A 13937-nucleotide genomic window follows, 5' to 3' on the forward strand; every position below is an offset into this window, starting at 1 on the left:
CTGACTCAGCTACTGTCGCAGTTACCCAGCTGCTATTAAGGAATATCTGACTCAGCCAGTTACCAATGCTATTATGAGAGTATACTGACTCCGCTACTGTCAGCCAGTTACCAGCTGCTATTATAGAGTATATGACTCAGCTTACTGCAGCCAGTTACCATAACTGCTATTATAGAGTTATACTGGACATCAGCTACTGTCAGCCAGTTACCAGCTGCTATTATAGAGTATACGGATCTCAAGCTTACTGTCAGCAGTTTACCAGCTGCTATTAATAGGAGTATACTGACTCAACCAGTTACCAACTGTTCATTATAGAGTATAACTGACTCAGCTACTTCAGCCATTTACCAAACTGCGTATTATAGAGTATACTGACTCAGCTACTGTCAGCCAGTTACCAGGCTGCTATTATAGAGTATACTGACTCAGCTCTGTCAGCCAGTTACCAACTGTTTCTAGAGTTATACTGACTCAGCTATGTCAGCCATACCAGCTGCTTATTATAAGGTTTTACTGACTCAGCTACTGTTGCAGCAGTTACCAGCTTGCCTATTATAGGGGAGTATACTGACTCAGCTACTGGTCAGGCAGTTACCAACTGTTATTATATCAGTTACTTGACTCAGCTACTGTCAGCCGTTAACCAGGCTGCGTTTATAGAGTATACTGACTCAGCTTACTGTCAGCAGTTACAGCTGCTATTATAGGAGTATACTGACGCAGCTACTGTCAACCAGTTAACCTGCTATATGGTATTACTGACTCAGCTACTGTCAGCCAGTTACAAACTGGCTAATATATGGTATACTGACTTCAGCTTTACTGTCAACCAGTTACAGCTGTTATTATAGAGTATACTGACTCAGCTACTTCAGCCGGGTTACCAGAGCTTGCTATTATAGAGTATTACTGACTCAGCTACTGTCAACCAGTTACAACTGCTATTATTAGGTATACTGACTCAACCAGGTACCACTGCTATTATAGAGTATTCACTGACTCATTACTGTCAGCCAGTTACCAGGCTGCTATTATAGAGTATACTGGACACAAGCTACTTGTCAACCAGTTACCAGCTGCTATTATATGGAGTATACTGACTCAGCTACTGTCAGCCAGTTACCAACACTTGCTTGATAGAGGTATACTGACTCACTACTGTCAGCCAGTTAACCAGCTGTTATTATAGAGTCTGACTCAGCTACTGTCAACAGTTACCAGCTGTTATTATAGGGTATACTGACTCAGCTACTGTCAGGCCAAGTTACCAGCTGCTATTATAGGAATATACTGACTCAACAGTTACCAACTGCTATTATGAGTATTACTGACTCCGCTACTGTCAGCCAGTTACCAGCTGCATTATAGAGTATACTGACTCAGCTTACTGTCAGCCAGTTTACCAATGCTATTATTAGAGGTATACTGACTCAGCTACTGTCAGCCAGTTACCAGCTGCTATTATAGAGTATACGGACTCAGCTACTGTCAGCCAGTTACCACGTGCATTATTAGAGTATACTGACTGCAACCAGGTACCACTGTTATTATAGAGTATACTGACTCAGCTACTGTCAGCCACGTTACCACATGCTATTATGATGAGTATACTGACTCAGTACTGTCCAGCCAGTTTACCAGCTGCTATTATAGGAGTATTAACTGACTCAGCTACTGTCAGAACAGTTACCAACTGTTATATTATAGAGTATACTGCACTGTCAGCTACTGTCAGCCAGTACCAGCTGCTATTATGGTATACTGACTCAGCTACTGTCAGCCAGTTACCAGCTGCTATTATAGAGGTATATACTGACTCAGCTACTGTCAGCCATTACCAACTGTTATTATATAGTATACTGACTCAGCTACTGTCACAGTTACCAGCTCTATTTATAGAGTACTGACTCAGCTACTGTCAGCCAGTTACCAGCTGCTATTATAGAGATTTACTGACTCAGCTTACTGTCCAACAGTTAACAGCTGCTTATTATAGAGAGATATACGACTCAGCTACTGTCAGCAGTTACACTGCTAATATTATGGTATACTGACTCAGCGGTACTGTCAACAGTTACCAGCTGTTATTATAGAGGATACTGACTAGCTACATGTCAGCCAGTTACAGCTGCTATTTAGAGGTTATACTGACTCAACTTACTGTCAGCCAGTTACCAACTGCCTATTAATATTAGTATACTGACTCAGCTACTGTAGGCCAGTTACAAGCTGTTTATTATAGTATTACTGACTCAGCTACTGACTGCAGTACCAAACTGCTATTATAGAGTGACAGACTCAGCTACTTGTCACGCCAAGTTACCAGCTGCTATTATAAAATACCCAGACTCGCTACTGTCAGCCATTACCAGCCTTGCTATTATAGAGTATAACATGTACTGACTCAGCTACTGTCAACCAGTTACCAGCTGCTAGTTATAGAATGATATTGGACTCGCTACTGTCAACCAATTACCAGTGGCTTTAATAAAATCAGACTCAGCTACTGTCAGCCAGTTACAAAGCTGCTATTATAGAGATATACTGACTCAGCGTACTGTCACCGGTTACCAGCTGCTTATTATAGAGTATAATGACTCAGCGACTTGTCAACCAGGTTAACAGCGGCTATTATATAGTATACTTGACTCAGCTACTGTCAACCCAGTTAACAGCTGCTTTTTATAGAGTAGACTGACTCAGCTACTGTTTAGCCAGTTCCCAGCTGCTGATATATAGAATATATTGACTCAGCTACTGTCAACCAGTACCCAACTGCTATGTATAGAGTTATACTGACTCAGTACTGTCAGCAGTCACCAGCTGTTATTATAGAGTTATACTGACTCAGCTGACTGTCAGCCAGTGACCAGCTCTTATTAAGAGATATTACTGACTCAGCTACTTCAGGCCAGTTACCAGCTGCTATTATTAGAGTATTATGACTCAGCTACTGTCAGCCAGTTACCAAGTACTGTTATAGGAATATACTGACTCAGCTACTGTCAGCAATTAACAGCTACCTGTTATAGGAATATTTACTGACTCAGCTACTGTCAAGCCAATTACCAGCTACTGTTTTTATGAGGAAGTATACTGACTCAGCTTACTGTCAGCCATTACCAGCTACTGTTATAGGAATATTACTGACTCAGCTACTTGTCAGCCAAATTACCAGCTACTGTTAATAGGAAAGATACTGACTCAGCTACTGTCCAAAGCCAATTACCAGCGACTGTTATAGGAATGTTACTGACTCAGTTACTGTCAGCCAGATTTACCAGCTACTGTTATAGGAATGTACTGATCAGTTACTGTCAGCAGTCACCAGCCTACTATTATAGGAATTATGCCTACTCATGCAGGACTGCCCTGGTCATTTCGAGATGCATTCGAGAGATCTCAAACCCCCAACCCTTACTCCTCCAGCAGGTTGCTATCATACAACATGGTTGGGTGGTCTGAAAAACTGTGTGGACTTACAGAGAAGAGTCGTGGTGGCTGAGTGAGTCGTCATCCAGGTCGCGTTTTTGCTCAGATCTATCTTTCTCCAGGTTGGGAAGACCAGAGAAACCCCGCGAGGCAATAAGACTGATGTGTTCTCTGTCAGGACACACACTATAGAGGTACCAATCCACACTAACATTTACAATTAATATACTCACTAACTATAGACACTTATATACACACTGACATATGACACTAAATATACACTCTAAATATTACTGTAAATACTAATATTATTACACTTGACTATTACTACTTAATATACACAATATATTACACCACTAATATATACACTGGACATATTACCACAGTGACATATTACACCAATATGCACACTAATATACACACTAACTTTACAATTAATATACGTTCACTAATATATACACTTATATACACATGGACATATACACGCTAATACACTTACATACTTAATATTACACTGACAATTACACTATATACACATAATATTACACACTAATTACACACTGACATTATACACATGACATATACACCAACTATGCACACTAATATACCACACTGGACAATACATTAAATATACTCCACTAATATATACACTGACATATACATTTAATATACTCACTAATTATACACTAATATACAGTTTGAAGTCGGAAGTTTACATACCATTAGCCAAATACATTTAAACTCAGTTTTTCACATTCCTGACATTTAATCCTAGCAATCATTGGCAGCAGAACTGGAAAAAGGCAGCCAAAGGAGGTGTTGGCTTTGGGGGATGACCAGTGAACTATACCTGCTGGAGCACGTGCTATTGGTGGGTGTCGTGATCGTGACCAGTGAGCTTGAGATAAGGCGGAGCTTTACTTTTAAAATAGTAGAGTGAATGGTTTATTTCAGGCTTGTATTTCTTTCATCCACATTCAAGTGGGTTCAGAAGCTTACATACACTCAAATAGTATTGGTAGCATTGCCTTTTAAATTGTTTAACTTGGGCGTGGTGTAACTGAGTTCAGGTTTGCTAGGCTCCTTGCTTGCACACGCTTTGCAGTTCTGCCCAAAAGTTTCCTAATAGGATTGATGTCAGGGCTTTGTGATGGCACTCCGATACCTTTGACTTTGTTAAGCCATTTTGCTGTTGTTCTGGGATTGATTTGCACTTTTCACACCAAAGTCACTTTAATCTTCTAGGAAACAGACTGCGCGGTATGACGGCCTGCATGGTCCATGGTGTTTATACTTTGCCGTACTATTGTGTACAGACAATGAACGTGGCACCTTCAGGCGTTTGGAAATTCTCCAAGGATTGAACCAGACTTGTGGAGGTCTACATTTATTTCTATTTTCTGAGGTCTTGGCTGATTTCTCTTGATTTTCCCATGATGTCAAGCAAAGAGGCACTGAGTTTGAAGGTAGGCCTTGAAATACATCCACAGGTACACCTCCAATTGACTCAAATTATGTCAATTAGCCTATCAGATGTTTCTAAAGCCATGAAATAATTTTCTGGAATTTTCCAAGCTGTTTAAAGGCACAGTCAACTTAGTGTATGTAAACTTCTGACCCACTGGAATTGTGATACAGTGAGTTATAAGTGAAATACACACTCTCCTTCCGTGGCCTCCAACTGCTCTTAAATGCAAGTAAAACTAAATGCATGCTCTTCAACCGATCGCTGCCCGCACCCACCCGCCCATCTAGCATCACTACTCTGGATGGTTCTGACTTAGAATATGTGGTCAACTACAAATACCTAGGTGTCTGGTTAGACTGTKTCATGACGTGGCCCTCTTTGGGTATAGCGTGCCTACCACTCTCTCTCTCGCMTACACCCAGGCTACTGTTATCTCAGGTCGTAAATTCCTGGAGGAGACTCTCTTCCTCATGGCCAGACAGTATAGAGAGAGAGAAGGTTTCACAGGAGAACAAAGTAACTTCTTCTCCAGCATAGAACTTGAGAACTGAACAAYGTACATGTTTTGTAGAAGGTGTACACGGTCGGGGAAGAATCCAGCTCGACCGGGCCATTTCGTTTAATGTTTGTGAAACYCATGAGAGACAATATAGCCACATTACCATAACTCTGTTTATACAAGAGTCTCAGTTATGAGGCTTGCATCTAAATGTTGTATAAAATGAATGAGTAAAGATGAAACTATTTGTGAAATGATGTAATATGATTATAAACTGTTTCATGAAAGGGAACCCAATTCCCTTTAAAGTTAACTAAGTCATTGGCCTGCCCCATGAGCACAGATATTGATCTGGCGTCATGGGACAGCCTTTTTCTGCTCTTCCGAATATAACCACCACCTGGAGAATCATCTTCAGACCAGCTTACCTYGATAACCGAGAGGGCTAAGGTTTGAGTAGATTGCTGAATTCTTAACCATACCACGAGACTATCGATACTGACAGAATAAGAACAAATCTTTGATGCTAATTACTAGTCTGCAGCTAGGAATTCTATACCATTGAATGCGAAGACCGACAACCGCCGAAACATCTATTCTACAAGAACGTTTCTGAAATGGGACTCTAAAGTATCCATTCTAACCACGAGAGACGATCAGACGAACTCTCCAACAGAAAGACGGACGATTCCAACAGAGATCACGACGACACACTTAGCGTAAATATATATTGATTGCAGTTATTCCCGAATGAGTGAGCGTTCATGTGCAAAGGATTAGCATTTTAATTAATATAGTTATCAAGTGTGTAGTGACTCATTTGCATAATTCCCGCCTTTCTCAGTCAACCCCCACTTCCATTTTGTCCACCAAGCCGCGATACCGGTTTATCCCACTAGGGAMACTCCGCTATCATTTCCTTGTAACTATATCTACTGTTTGTTTATGCATTTCTGTGATTATTTAGTTAGTAAATAAATGATTTAAGACAATTGATGTTTGGATGATTCATAGTGAAGACTGGGTTCGTACAGRTAACCAACAATTTACGACGTTTGGAATGAGACTAACGTGAGGTAAAGAACAATTCATTAATTAGAAAACGAATTGATCAGATATTAAAATATCTGAAAGTTATATTAGGAAAATTATAACTTTGTAATCTGAATATTTTCCTTGGTGCCCCGACTTCCTAGTTAATTACATTTACATGATTAAGTTAGTTTAATCACGTAATAATAATTACAGAGAATTTATTTGATAAAAATWAGTCTTCATTTTAATGATGCCAAAGACACGACAACTGTAAACTTTCCTTCCAGACTCACATTAAGCATCTCCAATCCAAAATTAAATCTATAATCGGCTTCCTATTTCACAACAAAGTCTTCATCATGCTGCCAAATATACCCTCGTAAAAACTTACTATGCTACCGATCCTTGACTTCGGCGATGTCATTTACAAATATAGCTACCAAACTCTACTCTTGGGTAGAGGATGTAGGCTCTATCACAGTCTCCATCCGTTTTCTGTCACCAAAGCCCCATTACTACCCACCACTGCGACCAGATGATGCTTCTCGTTGGCTGGCCCTCGGCTTATATTCGTCGCCAAACCCACTGGCCCAGGTTCATCTATAAGTCTTTGTTAGGTAAAGCCCGCCTTATCTCCGCTCCCTGGTCACCATAGCAACACCACCCGTAGCACGCGCTCCAGCAGATCATTCACTGGTCATCCCCATAGCCAACTCCTCCTTTGGCACACTTTCTTCCAGTTCTGCTGCTGCAATGACTGGAACAAATTGCAGAAATCACTGAAAGCTGGAGTCTTATCTCTCCTCACTAGCTTTAGCATCAGCTGTCAGAGCAGCTACCGATCATTGCACCTGTTACACAGCCCATTCTGTACAATAGCCCCACCCAAACTACTCATTCCCATGTTATTTATTTTTTGCTCCTTGCACCCTAGTATCTCTACTTGCACATCTATCACTGTTGCTAATTGCTAAATTGTAATTATTTCACCACTATGGCTTATTTATTGCCTTACCTCCCTTAATTTGACTATATTTGCACACAGTGTATATAGATTTTTATATTGTGTTATTGACTGTACGTTTGTTTATTCCATCTGTTACTTCTGTGTTGTTTGTGTCGCACTGCTTTTATTTATCTTGGCCAGGTCGCAGTTGTAATTGAGAACTTGTTCCAACTGGCCTACCTGGTAAATAAAGGTGAAATAAAAATGAAATAAAAAAATAATCTGTCTGTAAACAATTGTTGGAAAAATGACTTGTGTCATGCACAAAGTAGATGTCCTAACCGACTTGCCAAAACTTAAGTTTGTTAAAACTTCTTATGGCTGCAGTCCCGTTAACGGGATCGATATGACAAACAGCCGGTCGAAGTGCAGGGCGCCAAATTCAAAAACAGAAATCTCATAATTAAAATTCCTCAGACATTCATGTGTCTTATATCATTTTAAAGGTAATCTTGGTTTTAATCCCACCAAAGTGTCCGATTTCAAATAGGCTTTTTCAGCGAAAGCACTACAAACGATTATGTTAGGTCACCACAAACCACAATAATCACAGCCATTTTTTCCAGCTAAAGATAGCTTCACAAAAACCAGAATAGAGATAAATGAATCACTAACCTTCGATTATTTTCATCAATGACACTCATAGGACTTCATGTTACACAATACATGCATGTTTGTTTGATTAAATTCATATTATATAAAAAAATCTGAGTTTACATTGAGGCGACTAGATTCACTAGTGGCAAAAACATCAAGTGACTTTACATAGCCACATCGTTTCAACAGAAATACTCATAAATATAGATGATAATTACAAGTTATACACATGGAATTATAGATATACCTCTCCTTAATGCAACCGCTGTGTCAGATTACAAAAAAACTTTACGGAAAACGAAACCACGCTATAATCTGAGACAGCGCTCAAAAGTAAAACACCACACGCCGCAAAGATGGCGTCAACATAAACAAGAAAATATTGATAAATATTCCCTTACCTTTGATGATCTACATCAGAAAGCACACCAGGAATCCCAGGTCACAATAAATGTTTGTTTTGTTCGAAAAAATCCGTTATTTATGTCCAAATACCTTCTTTTGTTAGCGCGTCTGGTTTACATATCCAAACGCTAATTCTGGTCAGCGTTATATCGGACAAAAACTTCAAAAAGTGATATTACCGGTCGAAGAAACATTTCAAACTAAGTACAGAATCAATCATTAGGATGTTTTTAACATATAGCTTCAATAAAGTTCCAACYGGAGTATTCTTTCTTGTCTTCGTGAGCAATGGAACGCAAGTGAGTACCATGAGGAAAAAGCATGATCAGAAAATGGCTGCTTGATGGACACCTGACTGATTCTGCTATCATTCTCTCCCACAACATCATAGAAGTCTCATTATATTTTCTATTGCTGGTTGACATCTAGTGGAACCCATAGGCAGTGCACAATCATTCATATCTCAAGGGGATTTCATTAGGGACTCTGGTGAATACATACAAGCTCAGATTTCTGACTTCCTGTTTTGATTTCAACTCAGGATTTTGCCTGCCAATATGAGTTCTGTTAATCTCACAGACATAATTCAAACAGTTTTAGAAACTTTAGAGTGTTTTCTATCCAATACTAATAATAATATGCAAATATTAGCAACTATGACTGAGGAGCAGGCCGTTTGATATGGGCACCTTTCATCCAAGCTACTCAATACTGCACCTTCAGCCATAAGAAGTTTTAACAAGAAATTTGTGGAATGGTTGAAAAACGAGTTTTAATGACTCCAAACGAAGTGTATGTAAACTTCTGACTTCAACTGTACATACTAATATACTCACTAATATACACACTAATATATTTACTAATATACTCACTGATATACACTAATATACTCACTAATATACACACTGATATACACACTCACTAATGTCAGATACACAATACATGATTTTATACAGTACATATTACCTTTTACAACACTCATTTCATATTACTCCCGCCCACCCCCTCACCTGCCAGGTCCAGGGTCGTGACCCCAAGGTCGGTGATGATTGGGAGGTGATTCATGCCAACACCCCTGCAGCTTATTTGTCCTTTAGACGTTTGACACGTCCCTGGGAGAGACTCTGTGAAGCTGGTCCTTGCTACTGTCTGATTGGTGGGAGACTCTGTCCCCTCTTCTTCCTCCTCCTCTTCCTCTTCCTCCTAGTAATACAAATAAAAATGATCATATCATCATCATAATCATCATCATCATTATTGTCATCATCATGCTTTGCCTGATGAAAGGATCCTGTTCATTACGATCCCGTACCTCCTCCTCTTCCTCCTCTTCAGAATCATCTTCATCTTCATCGTCGTCGTCTTCTTCTTCCTCCTCATCTTCCTCTTCCTCTGCCTTCTCTGTGTCCATCAGTCTGTCCTTATCACTGTGTAGTTCCTTTAGTATGGTCCTGAGAATACCTTCCTGTTCAGCTCCCCCATTTGTGCCTCGCTTCTTCCAGCCAGGTAGGGGGCGCCCCAGACCTGCCTGCATGAGGGGAGGGAAAAGGAAGAACCAATAGAAAAGGATGAATAATTCTTAAAAGGTTCTAAGCTGACATATGGAATTGTTTTAAGATGGTCATACTATGAATCGTTTTTTTTTATTTTTTACTATTTGATAAAATATTGAATTTGGCCTTTGCTACTATAGCCCAGAGAAACGCATTGAATAACACATTCATAAATGGCCATAAAGACAGTCGACAAAATATATCATAAGAAACAAGGTTTTAAAGTGTCTGTCCTACATCTAGGAGAGATAAGAAAGCTCAGGAAATATATTTAGTTTTTTTACACACATATTTAACCCCTTTTTGGGGTTGGCACAAAACTACCTTCATACTTTTTTTAACCAGTACCGGTTACCTTCAGAAAAGTCCTGTGACACGTGTGGGGGTCATAGAGCAAAACGGAGAACACCATCGTGTTCGTGAGAATCTCCCCTTTCCATAGTGTAGACCAAATGGTTTGGACGCTACAGAAGTTTTCACGTCAACTCTACCGACTTCAGATGAGTCCCCTGACACTTGTGGGTGTCCCCTTTCCATGGAGTGGTCAGAATAGTTTGTAGGTCAAACCGTTCGGACGCTACAGACGTATTCGTGAGAAGACCGATTTTCGGGATGTCTCATGGTCTGACAAACACCGCTCTAGCTCTGCCACCTTTCACCGCAGATGTGGAAATGTTACATTGGCGGATGCGGTGGATTAAGAAGCATCCAATGCAAAAAAACGGTGCGTCAATAAAGGAGAATTGAAGAGGTCTGTATACCTACCACTCTGTATGCAGTGGACTCTACAGTTGCTGCATGTCTCCTTCCCGTCACTCCTCTCCTCCCTCTGCTCGCCTCCATCTCTCTGTCCTTTCTCATCTGCTCATCCCTCACTCTCCCCTTCTCCTCCTCCTCTTCAATTCTTGGATTCTCGTCCTCCCTGCCTTTTTCCTGAACCCTGCCTTCTTCATCATACGGTAATGAGGTGAGGGGTAGGGCTGAGAGAGACACTTAGATTTTAGAATTAGAGATTAAGGTTAAAATATATTTTATAAAGGACATTTCAAGGATTTAGACTCTTAAAATCCTCACTGTTTTGGTGGATTGCAATGGGCTTTTTACGGACAGCTATGTCAACTATAGAGTGTACTCAGAGAATGCATAGAAGAGGCATAMAGAGAATAACTCACCTGATGAAAGAAATGTGGCGACCACAGGTACGTCTGACTCCGTAATAGCTGTACCTATCACAGTTGTTTCTGTAAGAGGTATGTCTGTCAGAGTTGGGACTGTGGCATGTGTGTCCATTTTAGGAGTGTATGTGGCAGGTTGGTGGGTTGCTAGAGTCTCTGCATTGATTTTATCGGGTTCCCTCGCTTCATGTTCCACGGTCCGTGTTCCACGCACATGTTCCACGTCATGTTGTACCTCATTTTCTATCTCGTGTTTTTGGGGGATCAGAGTTAGAACGCCTACACTGAGAACACTCACAGACAGACACAGAACCCAAAATCTCAGCATCGCCACGTCAGGTTTCTGGATCTGAGCCCACGGCTGGTCAAATCCAAAACCCAGGATTGAAGACTACTAGTTCAAGACAAACTAACTGGGATAGTTCAAGGCAAACTAACTGGGATAGTTCAAGACAAACTAAACTGGGATAGTTCAAGGCAAACTAACCTGGGATAGTTCAAGACAAACTAACTGGTATAGTTCAAGACAACTAACTGGGATAGTTCAAGACAAACTAACTGTACTAGTTCAAGACAACTAACTGGATAGTTCAAGGCAAAACTAACTGTACTAGTTCAAGACAAACTAACTGATAGTTCAAGACAAACTAACTGGGATATTCAAGGCAAACTACTGGGATAGTTCAAGAAACTAACTGTACTAGTTCAAGACAAACTAACTGTCAGTTCAAGACAAACTAACTGGGATAGTTCAAGGCAAACTAACTGGGATAGTTCAAGACAAACTAACTGTACTAGTTCAAGACAAAACTAACTGGATAGTTCAAGGCAAACTAACTGGATAGGTTCAAGACAAACTAACTGTGACTTAGTTTCAAGACAAACTAACTGGGATAGTTCAAGGGCAAACTAACTGGGATAGTTCAAAGACAAACCTAACTGGGATAGTTCAAGACAAACTAACTGGGATAGTTCAAGACAAACTAACTGGGATAGTTCAAGACAAACTAACTGGGATAGTTCAAGACAAACTAACTGGAATAGTCCAAGACAAACTAACTAGGATAGTCCAAGAAAAAAATTACTATTGACAAGGAAAATATTTGAGACCTGGGCTGTGTTTCTGAAACCACCTCCTGTCCAGTCTTGGAGTAAAGAGAAGTAACAAAGATCCTCCTGAGTATGGCAGCACCTCCAGAAGCAAAAATCAGGCAAAGAATAAACCTGCGAAGCAGAAGAGGAGACGTGGACGACAGAACTCCCAAGAGACTCCCGACTCTTTAAGCACACTCCCCAGAGGATACTGTACCAGCAGAACTAAAAGTGAGAGGTGAGAATGGATAGAGAGTGAGAAAAGAGGGGATGGAAGAGGAGAAGGAGGAGTGCACAGAGAGGAGAGAGAGAGGTGGGGAGAGTGAGAGAGAGGGGAAAAAGTATGTTCTCACATTCTAAACAAAGGCCTTCGTTCATCTCTCCAGAAAACACAGATCACCCCTCCTCTCCTGCCCTCTCTAGTCCTGTCCTCATTGCCTTAAACTAACAAACACCTGGGTGGAGAGAGAGAGAGGTGGGGAGATAGAGAGAGCGAGAGAGAAAGAGAGAGATGGGTGGGGGGAGAGAGTGAGAGAGGTAGGGATATACATTAAAGAGAGAGATGGGGAGATTGAGAGAGGTGTGGAGAGAGAGAGAGAGGAGGGGGAGAGAGAGAAAGAAACAGTTGGGGAGAGGGAGAGACAGGAAGGGGGCAACTAGAAAGAGAAGTAGGGAGGGAAATAGTCAGAAATGATCTTACACACAATGGTGATGACATAATTTGTGTTTGCAGGAGACAGTGGTCTGTCATGCTGTTTTGTCTGTCATAGACAAATGGGTTTGTCTATGTCGACCAGGTGTTCCTGGTCGACATATGGAGTAAGGATGAAGCTGCCCTCAGACTCTATGGTCAGTATTTACAGGAGGCTGCTGAGGGGAGAACGGCTCATAATAATGTCCAGAACGGAGCAGATGGAATGGCATTAAACATGGAAACCATGTGTTTGATGTATTTGGCACCATTTCACTAATTGCATTCCAGTCATTAGCACAAGCCCATTCTCCCCAATTAAGGTTCCACCAACCTCCTGTGTCAGTTTTGCGTTCTTTGAGCAAACTGATCCTGGATCTGTGCCTACATAAGAGAAAGCAGACAGTATCTGCTCTCGTTGGAGTCACCCATGTCTGGCCTCCTTCCATTGGCATCTACAGTATCTACGAAGAGAGGTAAGACCACTTTAAAAATGAAAAATAGCCTTGTCAAGGCTGTAACACACATACAATTGCTAACAAACCCCATCTCCCTCAAACACACATATTATACAATCTCTGCATATATACAGCACACACACACACACACACACACACTGACTGAACCAAGCAGGTGCCACTTCTGTTGACTAACCTCACACTGCAGAGTGAAACTTGCTGACTGCCACTCTCTGTTTGCATAGTAAATACACACACACACACACACACACACACTGTATATATATTAGCTATGTGTATATGTCATTGCCAGGCGCTTGCTCAGACGTCATCTGTTACAACCTCAGCAACACACACAAGCATCTTTACAATGTGTGTATATTCATCCCACACTGTATATCACAGACAACAGCTATGCAGGGTTACAAGGTGTGAATTTACAGAAATATCAAATGATGTGAATATAAAGCCTATATGATATTCTAGAGGAGTCCCAGGTCAAAAACCAACCCAGCCACTACAT

The 13937-nt window shown here is 40.8% G+C and overlaps 1 protein-coding gene across 1 annotated transcript in view; it reads right to left on the minus strand.

Moving 5' to 3' along the window:
- Nucleotides 1-11764, minus strand: part of LOC112069754 (extracellular matrix protein 2) — a 36515-nt gene extending 24751 nt beyond the window's left edge. Inside the window, exons 1-5 of the mRNA XM_070438686.1 lie at nucleotides 11709-11764; nucleotides 11171-11635; nucleotides 10764-10978; nucleotides 9758-9973; nucleotides 9438-9648 (exon numbers count right to left, since the gene is read on the minus strand). Of these exons, the coding sequence (XP_070294787.1) occupies nucleotides 9438-9648; nucleotides 9758-9973; nucleotides 10764-10978; nucleotides 11171-11501 (973 nt within the window). The 5' untranslated portion in view covers nucleotides 11502-11635; nucleotides 11709-11764. The remainder of the gene's footprint in view (nucleotides 1-9437; nucleotides 9649-9757; nucleotides 9974-10763; nucleotides 10979-11170; nucleotides 11636-11708) is intronic.
- Between the last annotated feature and the right edge of the window lie 2173 nt (nucleotides 11765-13937).

The sequence above is a fragment of the Salvelinus sp. IW2-2015 genome, unplaced genomic scaffold (assembly GCF_002910315.2).
Source record: "Salvelinus sp. IW2-2015 unplaced genomic scaffold, ASM291031v2 Un_scaffold1113, whole genome shotgun sequence".
NCBI classification, from domain to species: domain Eukaryota; kingdom Metazoa; phylum Chordata; class Actinopteri; order Salmoniformes; family Salmonidae; genus Salvelinus; species Salvelinus sp. IW2-2015.